The sequence below is a fragment of the Onychostoma macrolepis genome, chromosome 15 (assembly GCF_012432095.1).
Source record: "Onychostoma macrolepis isolate SWU-2019 chromosome 15, ASM1243209v1, whole genome shotgun sequence".
NCBI lineage: Eukaryota > Metazoa > Chordata > Actinopteri > Cypriniformes > Cyprinidae > Onychostoma > Onychostoma macrolepis.
The window spans coordinates 6019588-6043364 of record NC_081169.1 but is presented as its reverse complement, the minus strand read 5'-3'; the positions used below and the strand labels follow the sequence as shown (position 1 = coordinate 6043364).

General features: G+C 37.8%; 1 protein-coding gene across 3 annotated transcripts in view; it reads left to right on the top strand.

Moving 5' to 3' along the window:
- The window catches only part of dscamb (Down syndrome cell adhesion molecule b), a 181312-nt gene that overhangs the window by 106369 nt on the left and 51166 nt on the right, over positions 1–23777 (top strand). For all 3 annotated transcript variants that reach the window (XR_009266038.1, XR_009266039.1, XM_058744500.1), the window contains exons 12-30: positions 3948–4144; positions 5949–6045; positions 6160–6288; positions 6686–6853; positions 7001–7071; positions 8433–8673; positions 8943–9089; positions 10706–10861; positions 14572–14705; positions 15607–15760; positions 15929–16046; positions 17080–17243; positions 17388–17486; positions 17748–17936; positions 21251–21541; positions 21837–22013; positions 22151–22181; positions 22280–22395; positions 22736–22885. Coding sequence is in view for 1 of the 3 variants with exons in the window: in XM_058744500.1 (XP_058600483.1) it covers positions 3948–4144; positions 5949–6045; positions 6160–6288; positions 6686–6853; positions 7001–7071; positions 8433–8673; positions 8943–9089; positions 10706–10861; positions 14572–14705; positions 15607–15760; positions 15929–16046; positions 17080–17243; positions 17388–17486; positions 17748–17936; positions 21251–21541; positions 21837–22013; positions 22151–22181; positions 22280–22395; positions 22736–22885 (2829 nt within the window). In the remaining 2 variants the exon portion in view is untranslated. The remainder of the gene's footprint in view (positions 1–3947; positions 4145–5948; positions 6046–6159; positions 6289–6685; positions 6854–7000; positions 7072–8432; positions 8674–8942; positions 9090–10705; positions 10862–14571; positions 14706–15606; positions 15761–15928; positions 16047–17079; positions 17244–17387; positions 17487–17747; positions 17937–21250; positions 21542–21836; positions 22014–22150; positions 22182–22279; positions 22396–22735; positions 22886–23777) is intronic.

Below are 23777 nucleotides of genomic sequence, written 5' to 3'. Positions count from 1 at the left end.
ATCAAACTCTCTCCTGTGCTCCCTGTGGCTTTGCCTGGTTTGTTTAATAATATTTAGGTGCTGTTCTATGGCTGCTGAAATGAATAAAGGGAGATTCTGTTTGATGTGCGGTTATAGCTGCCATCAGCGCTCCCCCTTCTCTCTTTATTACAGGAGCCTGTAATATTGCTGGATATTAAAAATATACATCAACTAAGCTGTTATGGGAAAACCATTTAGAGCCCCTCTTGCCTGAAGCCCCTCTCATGCTGACTGCAAGACTTTAAATGAGATTATACACACTCTTTTGGATCTGTACTAAGGAGAATTTCTAAGAACTGAGGACTCACCATATTGTGAATTTTACCCCCACATTGCATTCAATATCAGTCTTCTGCAACATCATATGAAACGCCCTAGTGAAAAAAAAAACTGCAACAGTGAGATTCCTTAAGTCCTTTTAATTTTCTCCATAGAGAATTTTTTTTTTTTTTTTTTAGTAATAATGTATATAAACTTTACAATACAGACCCACTAAGACAGTTAAGTGTTGTTGTATACTTCTGTAAAAGCCACATTTCATTGTCATCTCAGTTTTATTTCAAATAATTCATTTAAAAAGCTGATTTAATAGCAGAATTAACACTACACTACCCATAATCTTAAAGAGAATTCCACCAATCAGAAAGGGCACTGTTACCATGGGAAGTTAGCAGATAGCAGTTAACTATAGGCTCATTCAAACAAAAAATGATAACACTAAAAATATAGTTTTAAAAATCATTTTTAATGTAAATGAATAGCCGAATCCACAGCACAACAGAACAATATATTTGGAATCACTTTCAAACCATTATTCCCAGCTAGTGAAGGATAAAAACCATTCAGAGTCCATCCTGCTTTAAAGAGCTTGAGCATTTCATAGCATTTATTAGAAGGACATGCTCATAATAAACAGAATATTATTGTGCACTGGAATGGACACTAATATTATCGTATTTATCTTTATAGTTATAATTCCTGTTATGAACAGACCTTATTAGTTGATAGTTAATAATGAACACTTGATAATGTCACTTTCACAACATTTTTTTTTTTTTTTTTTTCCATTTTCAAGTCAAAGTTGAATTAATCTCAAAGCTGGTTTGTTTGTATGTAGAGAAACTAATGGGAAAAAATGCCTAATTAAATAAGGCTGCTGAAAAAGTGGACTGTCTGTAGTTAAAATAAAAATGAGTCTTTCCGTATGTTCCAGATCTTGCTTCAGTGCAGGTCTCAACCTCGCAACAGGTCTTCAGAGAGCACCCTCCGTTAAAGAGCAATAACATTTAGAGAAGGCGGAGAGATATTTTCTTTTTCTTTTTTTAATATGCCGTACTTAAAATTCATAGTTGTCATGCAAAATAAATCAGCGTTCTCTCGTATGGTGCAGCTGCGTGGAGCTTGTAAGTGAATAAGAGATGAGAGTTAAACGTTCACAGGCCTGACTCTGACACTCTCCATCATGTCAACTTCAGCCGGTTCACACCGCAATAAGAGTCTGGGCACGGAGAGACCCTTTTTCTTTTCCTCCTTGTCTCTGTCTGTCTGTCTGTTCTTCAACTGTTAATGCTGTGGGTGGACTGTACAAAATAACATATCACAGTTGGACTACTTATTACGGTCAACGTCACAATATTTCTGCTGCAAATTCAACCAAAAAAATGTTCAATTGGGTGTTTGTGAAAGAACTGCAGGAGGTCCATGAGTTGACAAAAAGCTAATAATTAAATCAAATGTAAAATTAAAATAAAGGTGGCTGCACAATTTATTGAATTAAAACTAAAATAGTGATATAGTGTAGTATCAAATCAAATGCTGCGAATTAATTTAATATGTATAATGTTGTTCATTTTATGATTATTGTTGAAACAATAATATAATATAATCATTAGGACTATATACGTGCAGGTCTCTATATAAAAAAAATAAACATTTACTTAAAAAAAAAAAAAAAAAAAAGATTAAATATTCCGTCTGTTAACTTGCATGTCATGTGACCATAAACTAACATCAGAGAAGCAATAACATGCAAATGTTTCTTTAAATTATTAAAATATTAACTCAAAATCTCATGGGTACAAGTAAATATTTAAGATCTAAGGGGATTGGGACCCTCTTTGGTAAATGCATGTTTTTGGAAAATAATAATAAATGTACTTGAAGCGCAAAAGAAATGCAATTATTTCATTTGATTATTTATTATTTTTAATTGGAATTTAATGGACTCAAACCAAAATCAAAAGACTTAAAAAAACAATACAAATATAATTATAAATCGGACAATTCTGATTGTTTTGAATCTTTTAAATTTACAAATAAACAAAAGGTTTTTGGTTTTTGGAAAAAATCAAAGGAATGATAATGCAAAATAAATAAAAAATATTACCATTGCCATCGAAGCAAAAGCAGTACATACTGTACTAAATAAATAGACATTTTTTAAATTAATTTTAAACTTTTCATTTAAATCGATAGGCTTTTGAAAATTTAAAGATTATTTATTTATTTATCTATCTATCTATTTTAAGAAACATGCACAATAGAGCCAAGTTGAACTTTTAGTTACACCCTTTTATAACAAGTTCTTCCTTGTGATCTTTTTTTTTTGGGGGGGGGGGTTCTTCCTGTGTATTTTCCACATTTCTACATAAAGTCTAACTAACAAAAAGAGGTCCCGATATCCAATTGATACAAACTTACCATCACAAGGTATGCACTGTAGGATCATAGAGCCCAACCCTAGTGCATGATGATTTGGGAAGTTTCACATTCCTGCTTCAGTATTGCTGAGTGAAACGAGCAGAAGAATCTATATGAATAATCAAAGTGTGCTCATCATTTAATCAAAGCCATGCCTGCCGGGAAAGAGAGAGAGAGAGAGAGAGACTCACACTGCTTGAGGGTAACAAGGTTTCAGACAGTGGAGGGGTGAGACAGGCCTTCTTCTCATGTCTGCACTTGCTCTGTGAACTTCTCGCCAGTGAACAGCTCAATTTGCTTTCAGCTCAGTTACTTCATATGAGGAGATCTGATAACAGCTCCATTAGAAACAAACTTTTGAAGAAAGACACTTATGGAGCAGTGGAATTGGTCAGTTGTTATACCAAGGCTTTATATGAAAAAAATAAAATGAATGATAATTGTAGACCAAATTAGTTGTCACAAGGGTTATCACAGGTCCAGACATTTTAAGAGTGTGTGCTCCAGATCTACATGTCGACATGTTATTCTACTGTGACCCTGTATACTGTTTTGTTTGTGGCGAGGTGGCCAAGTAATATAACCTGTCTGCACTGACCTCACAATGCAAGTCAGCTGTCTGTGTTTAAAGATGCTGTTTTGAATATGAAATGTGTTGGCTATAAGCTGATAGGTATTACATTTATTTATAATTATTAAGCATACCAGTTTTCAGAAGGGCATTTTCGGTAAATCTCACAAAGCCTAAGAACTTGTCCAAATCACATCCATCAATGAATGAATGAATGAATCAATCAATCAATCAATCAATCAGTCAATCAATCTATAAATGTATCATATCATATCATATCATATCATATCATTATATTTAAAGTATTGTGGGGGTTTTTGGCGGGGGGGGTCATTGTTCTCAATAACGAGTACCGGTAGATTCAAATTAGATTTCCAAATTTGATTTTATACTAAATCCTAAAACTTATTTGATTAATAAATTAGTTTGTTTCTTAGTGAATGTATTATGAAAATACTGTGTATGTAATATATTGTATACAATATACAACAAAACATTGATTGATTGATGTGATGAGAATAATATTTTATGATGGATGTGCAGTATTTCTGTGCTGAGCATGTGAAATTATGTGGCTGGGTCGACACTGACGTCAAATATTATTTCATCCATATAACATCACGATGTGTCTTTCTCTGTTTGTCCTTCTCTTCAGTTCCTGCCATGATCACGTCTTACCCCAACACCACACGAGCAGAACAGGGTCACATGACTGAGATGAGCTGCACTGCTCACGGTGAAAAGCCCATCAAGGTTCGCTGGGAGAAGGAATCTCATATCATCAACCCAGACATGAGCCGCTATGTGGTTACTGTGAAGGAAGTGGGAGATGAGGTCATATCCACCCTGCAGGTGAGCAAAGACAGCATCTACACTGAGAATGCAATCACACGCCTCATTTCCAAGACACATAGTCCAGGGCAACCCTGAATAGCTGCCAGTGACCGACATCATTTCCTGTCAAAAATCATCCACCTTTTGCACAAACTTATATTTGTCCTTATTGTCAACACAGAACTTGCTCTTACAACTCATTTATACTATGGTAATGTGACAGATTTCCGAGTGGTATTCAATAAAACAAAAACACACGGCAAGACGTGAGTTTATTCATTAGGGACTGATTGGATGGAAAAATGCTCTCAATATGCCACATTGTTCAAATTTCTGCTTACATGCTACACATTAAATAATGTGTACTTTGTGCGATTTTTATTGATTTGTTTTTTTTGTTTTTGAACATGAACTATGCAGTGTGCAACAATAATCTATTCAAATTTAAGCATTGTTCACATAATATGTTTGTTTTACAGTATATGGTGTATACGTACATATTATATATGTTTGTTTGTTTTTTAATTCAACAATACAATTATCTCAGAAATAAATACTCTTATTTATAAGCGCAGATAATTGGCAGTCCAGTCAAAAATGTGATTTTATATCCAGGTTGATATTACCTCCAGTTAATTCATAATACCAGAAGTGGAAGGTCATGTCAAACGCATTGCATTGTGGGATAAAGTACCTAGCACAGTATGCTCTGTTACATGCTGCATGTTTCAGGTATCCATGCCTACAGAAATTAATTTTGCTGTTCACCTGCAGGTATAGTTCAAGTACAGTGGGGGAAGAAAAAATCTTGTGGGATTTACTTTGAAACATTTTCACTCAGAAGCTGCTAATATCTGCTAATACACTCAGAAGCTGCTAACTTGTATTTTCTTTTTTAAATTTACTCCAACAATCTTTGTTTTATTTATAACATGAATAATTTATATATATATATATATATATATATATATATATATATATATATAATTACAGTATAGTAGTATTATGCTGTTTTTAAAATAGCTCAAGCCATGTACAGTACAGAAAGGCAAAAAGCACTAATTTGGTGATAGTTATTTTATTTCAATATATATATTTCAATATATTTTAAAATCCATCAAATTTAAATGTATAAATAAATCAACAAAAGACATGTTTACCTTGTTATATAAAGAAGCTCTGCAAACACTTAAATAGGCATTTGATGGTTCTAGGAAATATTATTCAAAGTCTTGCACAAAAGATGACTCAGAAACCAAGCTATAGTCGTTAGTAAGAATGTGCAGAATGTGTAAGTGTGCAGAAATTATTTTTTTCATATTTGTTTCAGCAAATTCATGAGAAATCAAGCACATAATCTGGGATACTATGGTTGGAATAGCATGCAGGTGGATGTTTACGTTTGTGCCACATTTACTTCATCTGAACATGATATGAAACAAGCCTTCATAGATGCTTCGGGTGTGTGTGTGCGTTCTTTGTAGTAACTGTATTTTTTTAATTATTATTATTTTTCTCCACTCTTAAATATTGTTTATAGATGAAGATAGATGTTTGTGCAAAACGACATTTTACAATGTCTGCTGAGAGTCGTACTGGAGTCATTTGTACCCTAATAAATAAAGTCATTCAAATGTAATAGTTCAAAAGACTATACCTGACTCATAAATATCCAAATCAAATGATGAAATTACTTCAAAACAATTCTTATCCATGAATGAATGGAACTCCCATAGCAGTATCCAATATCCTATAGCATTTACCAAAATGCCTTTAATGTACTAGTCAAATGATCATATTTTCTACATTTGTTTCTTCACAGATCTTGCATACCGTCAGAGAAGACTCTGGCTTTTTCTCTTGCATTGCTATTAACTCTTATGGTGAAGATAAAGGAATCATTCAATTGATAGTACAAGGTAAAGTTGAATTTGAGATACAATTATTGTTTTTATATTAAATTAGTATTTTTTTTTTTTTTTCATTTTTAATGACAAAGTTATTATCTAATCTCTACCAACATTTTTCTGAAGATCGTCCTGACCCTCCCGAGGTTGAGATCAGAGAAGTAAAGGACCGAACCATCGCACTTCGCTGGACAATGGGCTTTGATGGCAACAGCCCCATTACAGGATATGACATCAACTATAAAAACAAATCATGTATGAGCCCCCCTGAATCTATTGTTATTATTTATATTCTTGAAGACAAGTATTGTTGATAGAGTAATATATAGGTGTTGTTATGCAGTCATACGATGGGTTTCAGCACTGCTAGAAGCTGGTATTTATTGGCCAATCAGCATCTTGGACTGGAGCAATCTGTTTTTATGAAAAAGATGAATAGATATAAAAGAGACAGATTAAGTTAACAGATCAGACTGAATGACCAGTGTTCAATTTTCTTTTTTACATTGACTAAATTCTATGATTGGAAACTTTAAGTGGTTTGTTTGTTTGTTTTTATATTACTACACCGTTTAAACTATGATAAAATGACTGTAACAGCTTCTTGTGGTTTATAGCATTATCACTCTGTATTCCTCTGTATTTCTTTAAGCTTCATGGGCCTCATCTCAAATGACCAAAGACGTCTCCCCTCAGCTGAATCAGGCCACCATCATTGAACTCCACCCTGCTTCCACCTACAACATCCGCATGTTTGCCAAAAACCAGATCGGCGAAAGCAGACCAAGCAATGAGCTGACCATCACCACAGATGAAGCACGTGAGTATTCCTACAACTGAAAATGGTGTGAGCCTTTGTGAGGTTTTTCTATAGTTCACTGTAGTATCGGACATTTTATTATCTGTGCTGCCACCTAGTGGCTCAGTCCATTATTTTCTCTGTTTTTCCTGCATGTGATCAATCCAGCACCTGATGGCGCTCCTCAAGATGTGCAGCTGGAAGCAATCTCATCCCAAAGCATCAAAGTCACATGGAAGGTACAACTGAGGAACCTCTAGGGTTGCTATAGTATGCAAAATTGGTATTTGTGCTGGCTAAATCATGCTCCATTTTTGAGAAATATTTTGGGTTTAAGCTATATCAATAGTAGTGACTTAATGTAAATTACTATGTATATATCAATAATAATAATAATAAAAACTACAGTATGTATCAATTGATCTGTAACATTGTCTAACTCTCTTGAGGGCGTGGTTGTGGTTTTGAGTTTAAATTAAAATATTTAAATTGTTTGCTCAGAGTAAATAGGCCACTTCTGTGTGGATTTTTATTTATTTATTTATTTAACAGAGCCACTAAGTGGACATGAGGAAAGAAAAAAAAAATGAGATGGGGGGACATATTGTATTTTAATGCTTTTGTACACCCTAGAGAAACTTTGCATTCACTTGCAAAAGCATTACAATATATTTTTTCCTTCCACCTAAAATTAGTTTTTTTTTTTTTTTAAAGGGGACATAACACACACAGTTTCACCCAATCTCATGTTAATCTTGAGTACCTATAGAGTAATATTGCATCCTTCATATCTCCAAAAAGTCTTATCATATTTATAAAAGTAAGATACAGCTTTACGATTCTCTCCGGAAACAGCCAAGCTCCTGGAGGCGCACCGTGGGCGGAGCTAAAGAGTGATGAGCACTTGAGCGCCGATCACCAGCAAAACACAGACATTTGATGCCGTTTCACTTACCGTCTGCAGTTCTGAATCATGACCGGGATCTTTTATAGCTGGGACCGCTCCATCTTTCAGTATCAAACCATGTGCAAATCCAGTGTCGAACCCAGAAGTAAAATTTCTGGCACAGAAATACTCTGTTATTTGAAACTTTGTCCATGTTTGACCAAGCTTTTTAACAGTGTAAACAACTTTTGTTTTAGGGTTGTACCCCCCCTTTAAGTTTGCTTCTTTAAAAAAAAAATTGATTGAACCCAGAATGTTCCCTTCAAATGGTTTTTCAAATAGTTCTAAAGTAAATAAACAGAAGATGACAGAAGTGATTGGCTCTTTTAACTTAAAGGCAAAAGACATTTGTACCCTACAACAGTTACATTTTCTCTTATTATTTTTTTCTCTTTATACTGGCTCTGCCTCACTAAAAATGATGATATTTTCTGTTGGTGAATGAAAAGAGTATAGAAATATGTTAAGGAATGGGATGTTGAAACTGCCACAGCGGTTTGTTGAATAAATCTAAAAAGTTTAAGGTAAAAGTGTTTGTAGGTCCCAACACTTTTCCATCACTAGAGAAGTGCTTACTTTAGGAAACTGGAATTCAGCCGTGTGTTTCTGAAAATCTAAGAATTTCTGATGTTACAATATCTATTCTTTTTCCAGCCCCCCCTCAAACACTTGCAGAATGGTCTTATCCGAAGCTACCAAGTGTGTTATCGGGAGTTTGGGACAGGGGGCAGCCCACAATACAACACCATCAATGTAGACACCACAGGGGACATTGAAACCCTGACCCTGGATAACCTGAAGAAGTACACCCAGTATGAGGTGCGGGTGCAAGCAGCCAATCGGGCAGGCATGGGTCCCACCTCGGAGGAAATCACCATCACCACGCTAGAGGACGGTTAGTCACTTTGTTGTATTAGTGGTGTTTCTTAATGCATTTACATGCTTTGCTTTGTGGCATGAAAACAAACCCCAGATACTTAATTTGAAGCTTAACTAATTAATGTTAATGTATGTTATTATTTATAATAGCTGTTAATGAATTACTCTCACCTGTTAGCTTTAAAATTTGATCTGTAAGATATAGCAATGTACATACATATTTTGTGATTACATGATAGATAATATCATGTTTATTAACTAACACTATCCTGTTTTGGTTGGCAGTGCCCAGTCGCCCACCTGAGAACGTTGTGACAACAGCAACAACCCCTGAGACTATCTCCCTGTCCTGGTCTGCTCTGCCCAAAGAAGCGCTCAACGGCATGCTGCTTGGATATCGTGTCATCTACTGGGCCAACCTACCTGATGGAGGTCAGGCAGGGTTATGACCCTTTCAGTTTCTGCTGAGATTTTCTTACTTTTATGCATAATTATGAAGCACACAGATCCCCCACACACACACACACACACATTTTTCCATTCCTAATTCATAGATAAAGATATTTATAGATAGTTTCTATAGTTTTAGTTTGCAGAGGCCTGGGTTTCGGTTCCAGGGTGTCAGCCATTTAGCATCTTAGAATGATTTCTGAAGGGTCATGTGTACTGAAGACTGGAATAATAATGATTCTGATAATTCAGTTTTGCCATCACAGGTATAAATAAAATTTTAGAATATAGTAAAATAAAATATTATTTAAAATTTTAACACATTTTCTATTTTATTTTTTATTTTTTTACTGTATTGTTGAATAATTGCATCCTTTGTGCCTTCCAACCTTTTGAAAAATAGTGTAGGTCTATAATGAATTACTTTATTGGTAATATTTTATAATATCTTTTAGATGATAATAATTTTGTGACAAAATTACCAATGATATGCATGCTTACACATCATCAATATGCTTGCAAATAGTTATCAGAAATGGATAAATCATTTATAATTTTGCATGTACTTTGAAAATTGGAAAGTCTTATCAAAAGTACTGTAGCAGTATACCATAGTGATGGCATGATGTGGTAATACCATACTACCTTTCAAATTCGTACACTCCGGTATTTACATATTGCACCAAGGTACTACAGAGATGTATGTTGTTTTATAGTGTATCTCCAAAAAACACAAAAAAGGGCTTTTGTAGGTACATTTTTAATGTCATGAAAATATGATTATTGATATGTATGATATAAGTGCATCTTCTAATGTATATGAATTATAGACCTGTCAGGCACTATACTATGTTTTAATGACTTTATCGTGAACATTATTATAAAGTGATAAATTTTGGACATGCAATATCAATTCAATTGCATTTCTGCCTCAGACCTCTAGAGGGCATGGTGGCTTTGCTTTAGGAGACAGAAGGTGAAAAAACAGAGGGCAGTAGATCTACAGTAGAAATTCAATACTTAATGGTCAAATTGGCTACATTTAGATTTACAGTCACTTATTCAGCAAATGCTTTTATTCAAAGTGACTCACAGAGTAATATCTTGGATGAAGGTGTTACCATTTCTTTGGTGCACCAGTTCAAAAAATGTGCCTATGATTACTATGCATACTGTTTTTACAATATGTACCACATACTATGGACAGTATGCAAATTCCCTTTATACATGCAGTACCTGAATTTCAGTAGCAGGGTGCACCCAGCAAAAAGCACAGTGGCCATTTTCCAGGCTGCACTGCAGAGCCATTAATAATTGAACTACAATAAGGTATTGATGTACAGATTCAAGGGTGAAAATAAAAATAAAATGGAGACACAACAGTCTGTATATTGTAGCATTATACAGGACACAGTGACCGATGACTATGCAAAATGTAATTAATTGTCCAATGCAAATGATAATGAAGGGTAACTCCAATATATAAATCTTTGGTATCTTGGCAATTATGAGCACATTTTGAGACACTGTTTAAACTCTAAAAGAACTCTAAACCCCACACACACACAAGATCAGTTAACATTTTATGTGTCTTGCAGAACTGGGAGAGATCCGGAACATCACAACCACCAAGCCTTCACTAGAGTTGGAACGGCTGGAGAAGTACACCAACTACAGTATCCAGGTCCTGGCCTTCACTCGAGCTGGAGACGGAGTCCGTAGTGAGCAGATCTACACACGCACCAAAGAGGACGGTGAGACTCACTCCGATTGCACATACGCATATTATTTATTTTACATATATAAAAGTTATGTGACTCCCCTGTCTCAGTTTAATCTACAGAAACAATAAAAAAGGCAATGTCCCACAAGCCAATTTTCACTTCCCATACCAAAAAGTAGTATATTTCAAGTTTATTTTATTAAGTATACTTAACTGAAGTTCAAATATATTTTTTAAGTATGCTTTATGTAGTAAGTATACAAATATCAGTGTACTAGTAGTATACTTGTAAGTGTACTATTTCAGTACTCCTTGGGACTAAACTGGCCCACTTTTTAGTATATGAATGTATACTTTAAGTATACTTTAAGTATAACAGTAGTAAACTTTGAGTACACAACTAGTTTACATCAAAGTTTTTAGCTTGTACTGCAACTATACTAAAAGGGAACTTATAGGGGTACTGATAGTTTTCTAATTAAATACTTGTAGTAGCATTTTTAGTACACTTTGAAGTATAGTCTCAGTAAACTACTAGTTTAGTAGTTTTATACTGCAAGTATACTACTATGTCCCTATTTAGTTATTAATTTGTATATAGTTTGTTGTATGAATATCTGAACATGCAAAGCATCAAAAGAAAGAACAGGGTATCTGCTTGTAAATAAAAGACATTTTATTCTAGTTTCATGCATTCTTTTTTCTAAACACTTGAATGTGGGTAAGTTTCATATATAAAAAAATAAACAACATTTTGAACAAAAAGCTGAAAAAAGACTATGAATTGGATTCAGAATGATAATCAAAACGTAACTGGAGTCGATCAACACCCTAAAGCTTGACAGTCGTTATTACCTCTTCATTGGTCGACATTTTATTCGACATAACGTTACACAGTTCTGCATCTGATGGGGCCGTGTATGTTGCGTTCATTCGTTTTTTTATTTAAAATTGAAAACAGAAACATGAGAAAACGAAAAAAACAAGAAATCGCCTTGATTTTCAGTTTTTACACTCAGGGGTAGAAAATGGATAAACAACTTGAATGTTCGATTTCCACGTGTGGCCGGAAATGAAACGCCCCTTTTCACTGATTGGTCAAGCAACGATCAAATGGTGCCGTCATCATGTCGTCTTCAGTTTTGTGCAACAGAATAAGAGTCCTCCGCTCTTAAAGCATTTATTGCAACTCTTGTGTTCATCTCCCTCTCACCAAACAAACAGACTAACAAATGGTTTGACACAAGCAATACTGGGCAGCGCCTAGACAGGGTTTACTTCTGTGTAGGCATAGATTTTATATGGCAAATATTAGGTGCTTATTGCAGAAATATGTATGTACCTTGGATCTGCAGCCACATTACCCTTTTAGTCTATTTCTTTGGCGCACCACACATTTTATTTAGCTGTCCAGTTATCAAAATCTGTGTGGCAAAGCTGCGTGACATTTACATTATAGTGAAGCACAGACCAGTATCGATTTTAGTGTGAATATAAAGCTATCTTACCGTTTTTTTTCATAGAGAAGTTTATATGATACTGTCATTATCCGACGGCATGTTACACATGTATATAATACATGCTATTTTTATAGAAAAGGGCATTTTTCTAACTTTATAAAATATGTCTGTGACCTTTAATATTAAATTCCTGAATTTAGTCAATATTTGAAAAATATGACATTATAGGTGTTACCAATTAAATCAGTACCAACCAAAGCCATCTTTGCACTGTGGCACAGAAGCTGCATCTTAAGTTGAATTTAGATGTATTTACACAATTAATGCTGCTCAGACGGCAGTAAATGCATTAACACAGCAATTGCAATATGGAATAAGATTAATGTTTTAAATAAAAAAGAAATATGAAATGAGTGACAAAATGAAACAATTGGATACTTGAATTATGAAAGTTACATCGCCAGTAGGTGGCAGCAAGTCTTTGTGTTGATGAATGAGTCATAGAGTCATTAATTCAACCAATTTGTTCAAAATGCTGATTTGTTCAGGAGCAAAGATAATGGGTCATTGAACCACTCACTCAAACGATTCATTCAAAGACTCGGATTCATCCAAGAATGAAACGCCTGTGTTTTAAGTCAAATAAAACACACTGTGTTGTGTCTAAAATTAAATCAATTTATACTCATTAGTAATGAAACTGTACTGTCTAAAATAAAAGTTAGGACTGCTGTGTATTCACACTAAAATCAATACTGGTCTGCGCTTCACTATAATGTAAATACATTCGCCCCATATTGTCCAGTGCGTCACGCAGCCTTGCCACACAGATTTTGATAACTGGACAGCTAAATAAAATGTGCGGTGCGCCAAAGAAATAGACTAAAAGAGTAATGTGGCTGCAGATCCGAGGTACATACATATTTCAGCAATAAGCACCTAATACTTGCCATATAGAATCTATGCCTACACAGAAGTAAACCCTGTCCATTTGTTAGTCTGGTTGTTTGATGAGAGAGAGACGAAATGCAGGAGTTGCAATAAATGCTTTACAGCGGAGGACTCTTATTCTTTTGCACAGAACTGAAGACGACACGGCACCGTTTCATTTTTGCTTGACCAATCAGTGAAAAGGGGCATTTAATTCCCTCTCACACATGGAAATCGAACATTCAAGCTGTTCATCCATTTTCTACCCCTGAATGTAAAAAGGAAAAATTAAGGTGAATTCTTGTCCTTTCATGTTTTTGATAAAACAAAAAATGAAAATGGTGCCGTTTTCTCATGTTTCTGTTTTCAATATTAAATTAAAAAATGAATGAACGCAATGTATATGGACCCTATTGTTTTGGTTTCTTCTTCACTTGTGTTTTTTGGAAATTCTGTACAGAAGATGTGTACTAGTGCACCCTACCATATAACAATGAAAACACTGATTCTAGGAGCACAAGTATAGCTCAAATATATTTAGACTTTTTCTAAGTATTAGTCAAGTATACTTAAATGTCGTTTTAAGTATATTTCTGAGAAGTAGATAAAGCCCATTTCTGAGAAGTACATAAAAAGTAGACTAAAAGTATACTTTCCTATTTTTTTAGTTTAAAAGAAGTATACTAATAGCACACTTGAATAAACTTCTTTTCCGTAAGGATTACCGGCCCCAAGTCCATGTTATCCATGGTTATTCTGTACCCACCATGGGGTTTTCTGCAATTATACTACACTTAAATGACACTTTTTCTAAGTTAAGCTGCAAATGGACAAATCCTATACTTTGATAAAACAGAGTACATATTTCCACACTAAAGTCAGTTCCAAAATTGCATTCTATTTCATTCTATTACAGTTCTCCACTTTGTGTTCTTGCTCTTATTTGGTCAATCAGTGACTGGGAATTTGAGAGAACTGTCAGAGGAAGTAGTTTGTTTGTTTGTTACCAATCTTCCATTCTTAATCAATAAGTGAATCAGAACTCAGAAAGAAACAACAAAAACCATCACTATGAGTCCTGAGTGAAATCAAGCTGTTTCAAGTTGACAAGTGGGATATACTGCCTTTAGTAAGCCATTTGTAGATTGACTCCTTTGCTCATTGCACAGATGTCTGAACCCAATGACAAAACCAGTCCAAATGGAGAGTGGTGATTGGAGTGTTTGGGAAATTCTCAACTTTCTATGAAATTAGAATAGAACAGCTGCAGGTCATTTCCTTTGTAGCATACAACGTGTCTTTTCTAGAGCGTCTCCTCAACCAATTTTATTATTTCTCCTGCTAAAACCAGTTCCTGGCCCTCCAGCTGGAGTTAAGGCAGCTGCTTCAACAAGCTCGGTGGTGTTTGTTTCCTGGCTTCCTCCACTCAAACTCAATGGAATCATCCGGAAATACACTGTCTTCTGTTCCAACCCGTACCCCACGGTGAGCTTATCTGTGGCTCTTTATGACTTTGCACAGCCCCACATGGCCCCCCCTCAAACTTAATTATTTAAATTCACCAAAACTGAACAAAACTTTAATTGAATTCTCAGGAATACCTTGTTCCTGGAGTCATCCCATAAATATACATGTTGGATGTTTCCCTTATCTGACCTATACATTTAAGGTCTTGAAGTCTCTACTAATGAGCTGATGAGTTGACTCTGATGTGTAATTAGGAGGAGTTTCGAAATATGTAGAGTTGATGTGCCTCCGGGAACAAGGTTGAGAAACTAGTAAGAGAACACTTTACCATGTTGATCCTACAAAAAGGCTATAGGTTTGAGATACTTGAATGACCTACCACATTTGCCAATGCAGTTTCAATGTTTATTATTGCTTAATGCATAGAGCTGCTGCTTCTTCTTCTTCAATAGTAGGCAAAGTAGAGTATAAATCACAGTAGGCTAAGGCTGAGCAACTCTGGGCCTCAAGGTCCCCTGTCCTATGGAGTTTAGCCCCAACCCTGATTAAACACACCTGCCTGTACTTTTCCAATAATTCTTAAAATCTTCATTAGCTTGATGAGGGGTGTTTGATTAGGGTTGGAGCCAGAGTTGCCCACCTCTGCAGTCTGCTGTCAGCAGTACCATATTCCATTTTGCAGCACTTTTTAAAGCAGAGTTTACCTCATGCCCTTATTAAACATACCTGAACTCAAGGTTCCAGGGTCAATAGAAACTTGTAGGCAAGTGTGTTGGAGCTAAACTTTGCATCAAAGTGGCCCTCCAGGAGCAGGATTGGACACCTCTGCCTTAAATGTAAAAACAAGGCAGGAGTGCTTTCTCAGGAATATAATTTTTTTGTTTTTCTTATGAAAACTTTTAATTGGGTTTCATTACAGGTGATCAGTGAGTTTGAGGCTGCACCTGATGTTTATTTCCGTCGTTTGACCAACCTGAATCAGAACTGGCAGTACAGCATTTGGGTCGTGGCGGTCACTGCGGCGGGCCGTGGGAATGCCAGTGAAATTATCACCGTAGAGCCCCAAGCTAAAGGTATGCAAGACTGGCTCGTGGCAATCAATCACCCTTTCTGTAACTTTTAGTGTAGAAGTATGTTATTTGGGATATACCATATTGTACCATTAACAGAATCAATTTGACATAGAAGAGTTTGTATGGGAGGCTTTGTCCACCATTGTGATGGATTGTTTGTTTCTTAAGCCCCTGCACGAATCCTGACGTTCAGTGGCACTGTGACCACCCCCTGGATGAGGGATATTGTCCTTCCATGCAAAGCAGTCGGAGACCCTCCTCCAACCATCAAGTGGCTGAAGGGAAAGTATGTTTGATTTCTATATTCTTTACATTTATATATAGATATAAATATATATTAATATGAGGTTTTACATTAAAGGATTAGTTTACTTCCAGAATAAGAATTTCCTGATAATTTACCCACCCACATGTCATCCAAAATGTTCATGTCTTTCTTTCTTCAGTCGAAAAGAAATTAAGGTTATTGAGGAAAACATTCCAGGACGTTTCTCCATATTGAAGGTCTAAATTGCAGTTTCAATGCAGCTTTAAAGGGCTCAGGACAGTCCCAGCCGAGGAATAAGGGTCTTATCTAGCGAAAGGATCGGTCATTAACAAGTAAATATTTGTATACTTTTTAACCACAATTGCTCGTTTTTCATTAGCTCTTCATGCATTGTGTAATCACGTTGGAAAGGTCAAGCGCAGTTAGTTCTTCAGTCTGTGTATTTCAGTTATTTCATTCACTTTGTAAACACTGGGTCGGTACTTCTGCCTACGTCATGCATGACCTTTCCAACGTAGCTATGTAATGTGTGAGGTCAAGCTAGTGCAAGATGAGCATTTGTGGTTAAAAAGTATATACTTTTTTCTTTTTTAGAAAATGATTGATCGTTTCACTATATATGACCCTTATTCCTCAGCTGGGATTGTGTAGTGCCCTTTAAGCTGCATTGAAACTGCAATTTTGATCTTCAACCAGTTGAAGTCCACTCCAATCTCCCATTGAAGTTCACTATATGGAGAAAAATCATGGAATGTTTTTCTCAGAATTTCTTTTTGACTGAAAAAGTCAAACATGAACAAAAACATGAACTGAAAAAAGACATGAACATCTTGGATGACATGGGATGGGTAAATTATCAGGAAATTTGTATTCTGGAAGTGAACTAATTGTTTAATATATAGTCATTTTGTAAGTCTTGTCAAATTGTCTTGTCTTGTCAAATTTAATACAGAAACCAGAAGTGCAGTGTCTGTGCATGAAACTGCAAACACCTGTTGAATTCATTCTTGTGAATCATACTTGCTATGAAACTGATAATGTTTTCATACAGTAATGGTACACCAGCTCCGGTTTCAATCGATGGTCGTCGCAGCGCTCACAGCAATGGCAGCTTTGTTATTCGCACTGTCAAAGCAGAGGACTCTGGGTACTACAGATGTGTTGCCAGTAACAACTGGGGTTCGGATGAGATCATGCTAAACCTTCAGGTCCAAGGTGTGTATGACATCAGATATTCAAAAAATCTTCATGTGGAAATCAATGAAATGGCTGGATTGAATCCTTGAAAATTCACTGAACAATGTGACTGCTCCTTTAGTAACTGAAACCGTTTTTGTGTTCACTCTCAAAATGTTTCAGTACCTCCGGACCAACCGCGCCTCACAGTGACCAAAACCACAACCACCTCTATCACACTGTCCTGGATCCCTGGAGACAATGGAGGAAGCTCCATCAGAGGTTAGACTGCACTGATATTTATATTCCATATATTCATCCACTTATTCTCTACTGTGTGACAAATATGGAACTCTATCCACCTAGACCTGTCAAATGTTTTAAACCGAGATTTATTTCACACGCTATAATATTTTAATAAACTTGAAGGTCAGCTTTGTATAGTAGGTGCTCTGTATCAATTTGCAGCGCCCATAAAAGTGAATAAAATAAAGTGTGGCATTTGGGGTTTATTTTAAAAGTGGTGTGGTGTTCTTTGTTCAGGCTACATTTTGCAGTTCTCTGAGGATAACAGCGAAGAGTGGGGCAGTTTCTCCATCAGCCCCAGTGAGCGCTCTTACCGTCTGGAGAACCTGAAGTGCGGTACTTGGTACAAATTTACTCTGACTGCACAAAATGCAGTTGGACCTGGACGCATCAGTGAAATCATTGAAGCTAAAACCCATGGGAAAGGTATGAATATTTTATAATGTATAGTTATTTATGCTTATCACTAGTGGCTAAAATTCATGACAGATAACTGAATGGTAGCCTAATTTAATTGTAACCTACTGCTGATTCAAAGTAGGCTATAAGCAATTATGCCCTTGAGCAAGGTGTACAAAAACCTCTTTGAAATAAAACCACTAGTTTATAATACAGTTTTCATTATGTTGTTCACATACAAGTTGAAACAAGTTAGGAGATCATGTTAAAGTTTTGTCCTTTTCTTATGAATGTCCAATAACACAATCTGAGAACACTATTTTTTTAAAAGTGTAAAAATGTGTGAAATAGTGGCCATTAATCCATGATAAATGTTTTATACAGTAGTCTGCTGTCACATGACATAGTATTAAATAGTATGTTAGCATGCTATTCCGATCATAGCCATGATTTGCTACTTGCTAATTAATGGGATTACATTTAATGACACACAAAAAAATTGTATGCACCCCTGAGCATGTCATCAGTACTTTTGGTCTGTTTTCCCCGAATGTGTACACTGTGTCTGCTTTTAGTTTATTTCTAGGAGTAGACTAGCATACAGATGTTTAAGCTGAAAGACATGGGATGTGTCCAAAATCACCGTCATTGCAGAGAGAACGCAGGAGTTAGAGTATCACAAACTGTCTTTATTGACGAAACACAGGGGAGAATCCAACTGGGAAACAGGAGCAAACGCACCAACACAACGAGTCCAGAATCCTGACATTACTCCCCCTCCTGGAAGGTGCGTCCTCGCACCGTAGCTACAACAGAGGGAGGGATGGGTGGGTGGGAATTTGGGAGGAGGCTCAGGAGGAGGACGGACACCCGGGAGGGGGCTGGCTGACAGAGACATGGGAGGTGACGATGGAGGGAGGAGCCAGGAGGAACACAGAGCAGGAGGAGCCAAGCTGGACCCAGACCATAGCCATAATGTCGACCCACAGTGGAGCCGACGGAGGGAGGAGGAATGACCGCCGACTTCAGGGGGCCGACCAATGGTGGCGAAGCAGGTAGAGGAGGAGCCCGAGGTGTAGACGGAGAGCCAACGAGGCAACGAGCCAGGGAGATGCCGAGGATCCCGGGGGCCAGGGTGGAGCCGAGGGCTCTGGCGACGGAGGAGGAGATCCGGAGATCCGCGGCGGAGCCAGAGCAACTGAGCACGGAGCTGGCGGGAGGAAGGAGCCCAATGGAGCCGGTGGGATGGAGCGACGAGGTACAGCAGGAGGAGTGGAGTCCTGAGGCAATGGCGGGTCGACGCCTGACCAAGGCGGAGCCGGAGGGATGAGGGAGCCCGGTGGAGCTGGTGGATTGACGGGTGAAGGTGGAGGCAAGGGAGTTAGGAGGCGAGGTGGAGCCGCTGGGTCAATGGGCCGAGGCGGAGTCTGGGCCTCGGAGGCTGGAGTTGGAGGTGAGGGATACTCCGACCACGGCAACGCTGGAGGATGGCAGTCCCGTGGAGCTCACACCGTATAGATGATGGGCTGAGGGCGAGCAGAGGGGCTGACAGACGACAGCGGAGGAGGCAGGAGTGGGTGGGAGGGTGGGCATTTGTGAGCCTCCGGGCTTTCAGGGTTAAACTCTGTATCGGGAGGCCCCTCTTGGCTGGACAAGGGAACCGGAGCCCTCTCCGGGCAGGACATGGGAACCGCAGCCCACTCAGGGCTGGACGTGGGAGCAGGGGTAACAGAGAGCTCCGAAGAAGGAGGGAGTAGAGGGAGCAGGTTAGCCTCCCAGTCAATTAAGTCTTTTTCCGCCTCTCCTTTACCCAGGTCCATCATAAGCTCACCCTCAGCCTCGGGAGGGGGGCGGAGCTCCTCTCCGCGCTCACACCGTCCATGGCTTTCTCCCTCACGAATGGGCATCGCAGCTGGCTCACGCACCTGATCGGACGGGTTGGTCTCTACTTCCAGGGCGATCCACCGCTCAGTTGCTCGGCATTGTGCTGGCTTGTCGATTGCAGCGGGAACTGGCTCTCCGAACTCGGTGGGAAATGGTGGGCTGGGCTCTGGGTCTGGAGTGGATCCACTCCACAAAGGCAACGAAATCCGCTCTAAGACCATCTTCGGACGACGGTGCTCTACACACGATGTTCAAGCTTGCGTCATAGAAAGAGCAAAGCGTGTCGTCCGGGTAAATGGTGGTGTTTGCTAAGAGCAGGAACAGTCTCGTATGGTCCTCGAGCGATCTCTCCCCCTGCTCCAGCAGGAGGAGGAGATATTCCGGGCAAAGGAGGGTGAGGGTACACAACGGGAAAAAGAAGACACTGGGTGAAAATGGGAAACAAAACGAAGGGTAGACACACGGAGGTTACTGTTTAGGTTGGGTCTTCTGTCACCATACGTCGCTGCAGAGAGAACGCAGGAGTCACGAGTATCACAAACCGTCTTTACTGACGAAACACAGGGGAGAATCCAACTGGGAAACAGGAGCAAACGCACCAACACAATGAGTCCAGAATTCTGACAATACCCTGATATAGTGAACCATTTGAGGTTACAACCATTTTGTCGTGGTGTCCAAAACCTAGTGGACATTATCAGATCCACTAATTCAGTCCCATAATTCACTGCAATAACTCTAGTGTCACCTGTGGTGCACTGCAATAGTGTACCACCAATGTACTCTTCCATACTGGTGTAAATTCATTTTACTAGATTATTTAGTTGTTATTTAAATTTAGTTTATGCAAGCTAGTTGTCAACTGATTATTAAAGCAGCAAGCAGAAAATATGCAAAAATGCAGCCCTTCCAGCACACTTAGTGTCTAATTTTGCTCACTTGTTTTCATTCACTCTTTAAAGTGAGCTATATTAGTGGAGTAATGTAGGGAATAGTGAATGAGTGTAGTGGGGCAATTTCCGACACACCAATGTCCTACATCTTATTTTGGTTTCATGGGATTGTTAATCTTGGATTGTTAAAATGATGATGATGCTAACCCTGGAACAACATATAAAACTACCAAATTTTGCTTAATCGCAACATATAATAATTGCCGTTAATAGTGTTCACCGTCTGTTTGATTACGTGTAATTTGTAACTAACTGCATGATTCTTACTGTACATTTCTGCCATAGTAACCACTAGTAACCTACTCCTAAATATAATGTAGAAACTTAATATTTTCTGTAAAGCTGCTTTGCAACGATTTGTATCGTGAAAAGCGCTATACAAACTTGAACTTGAACTTAAGTCATTTAAATAAAACTGCCTGCTAAATAGCTACTTAGGCCAAAGATTTGATTAGTAATCATCATTTGCAAGTTACATTATCTCTCACTTCTCCACATTATCAGAGCCACAGTTCGCCAAAGATCATGAGCTTTTCTCAAGTATCAACTCTACCCGTGTGGAGCTCAACCTCATTGGCTGGAACAACGGTGGCTGTCCAATCGACTCCTTCACACTGGAATATCGGCCGGTGGACACTACGAAATGGACCATGGTGAAGCGAGATTCTCTCACCAAGAACCACATTCTCTACGACCTACAGGAGGCCACCTGGTACGAGCTCCAGATGAGAGTGGGCAACAGTGCAGGAACAGCAGAGAAGAGGGTTCGGTTCGCCACTCTAAACGTGGATGGCAGTGAGTACTAGATCTTACAATACCACACAGGGTCAAAATCAATGTCGTCTCAGTTCAGTGTTTGGAAGCAGTTGCTTAAATGGCTTAACCAGCAAGACAAGACTTGATCAGGTTTCGTTGTCTAACCAGCACTTTTTGCTGGAGAACAACATGGCAATGTTGATCTACCAGTCAGAACATTAACCAGCATAAACCAGTAGAAAATGAATTAAAAATGGAATTGATCAAAACTTGGTTATGACCAGACTTTTAAAAATCGAAATCATCTCTCAGCTTCTCGATCTTCTATCTCTAGGCACGATTGCTCCATTGCCAAAGACTGTGGACCCCAGCCAGGAGACCAGGCAGGGCAATGAAGGACTTAAAATGATGGTAACAATCATCTGCATTCTGGTGGCAATTTCCATGGTCTTCATTGTTCTTCTGGTATTGAGGAGGAGAAGAAGAGAGCAGAGGCTCAAGAGATTACGAGGTGTGTGGACACATGCCATATCTAGTGAACAGAATGTCATACCTACTTGATGATACTCTGATTCATTTCTTAATACACTCTTAATATCAAACAGTATTTTGCAATTCATAACTTTTTAATTTCTCTTAATTCAACAGATGCAAAGAGCCTGGCAGAGATGCTAATGAGGTAAATAACATTAGTAATAGTATGGCCTATAAATTAGTGCACTTTGTCAAAAAGCAGCGCATGTAATTGTTTTATGTTTTTTGGATGTGTATCTCCAGTAAAAATGCACGAACACCAGACACTGTGAACAAACAGCAGCAGACTCTGAGAATGCACATCGATATCCCACGTGCTCAGCTACTCATCGAGGAGAGAGACACTATGGAGACAATCGGTAAGAGACCATTGTGTAACGTTAGTACTTTGCCTTTCCCTAAAGGTCAAACTGGTGTGACAATTTCACCAGAATATCAGTCCAAAACAAAGTTTGTTTGTAGTTAATTTGGGAGTTTGAAACTGGAAAGGTTGGTGTGTTAAAACTTTCTCTCAAAACTTGTCTTGTACTGTTTGTGCTAACATGAATGATATCACCTCAAATCATGTCACTTGTTAAGCAGAGGTGTGCTATTACTTTTCTTTAGCAATGCAAAAAAAGCCAATAACACCCACTACTCATAAGCTGTATATTGCTTGATGGTGATCTCTACTTTAACCTGTTTGCCGCTGTCTTTCAGATGACCGCTCCACAGTGCTGTTGACGGACAATGACTTTGGAGAAACATCTAAACAGAAGTCCTCAACCGTCACCCATACAGTGCATTACCAGTCTCTATCTCAGGCCACTGGACCACTAGTAGATGTGTCTGATGCTAGACCTGGTACAAGTAAGAACTGAACTAGTCTGCTTGGTTATGTTGATGTCATAACTTTTCATAAAGCTGCCTATTTAAAGCTACCTATTTGTTTAGATGACTTAATAGAAACAAGGTCGGTTATACACTGTTTGACATCAGCAAACTGTGCAAGAGTAGTCTATAGAAGATGCAGTACATCTCAATTTACTATCAGATGTAAAAAGTCTGTTAGATCAGAATTTGTGAATCTCAAATCATAATGTGTTTAACATAGTTATGCCATAGAATACTAATTCTGTTTAATTTTTCTGCTTCTTTTTTAAAATTGTCTCAAATGATGCTCTATACTCCTACCCAAAGCACAATAAGTGGACTTACACACACACACACACACACACACACACACGTAACCACATTTGGAGCATTCTTACAAACTAAAGGATTTTTGCATCCATATTTGACCTCAAAGCATATAACTTCACATGTATCCGTAAAGTGCAGATTAAAGTGAAGATACCCTGATGAAATATTACTCCAGTAAACATATAAGTACTTGTTTTATATTTTACTTGAGTACAAATAAAACAGCACTTCTTTTCGAACATGCTTAACTATTACAAATAAAAGTACTGAATGGTATATAGTATGATGTATAGAATAAAGCCCCAGTACTGTCTTACTAATTATAGGAAAGTACATTTTTTGTTTGTAATCAAGGATCAAGGATGTGCAGTAGTGATATAGAACTGTAATGCAGTCAAGACATGGATTTAATCATCTTAGAATGTCTAAAGTTGAATTGAAGCGAAATAGTTTCACACCTCAGTGTATTAGATTAATGCATTGTCCTCTGCACCCCTTGCCTGTCCGTTATCCTGAATAATCATCATAAACATGCTTTCATTTCACATCACGCCATTGA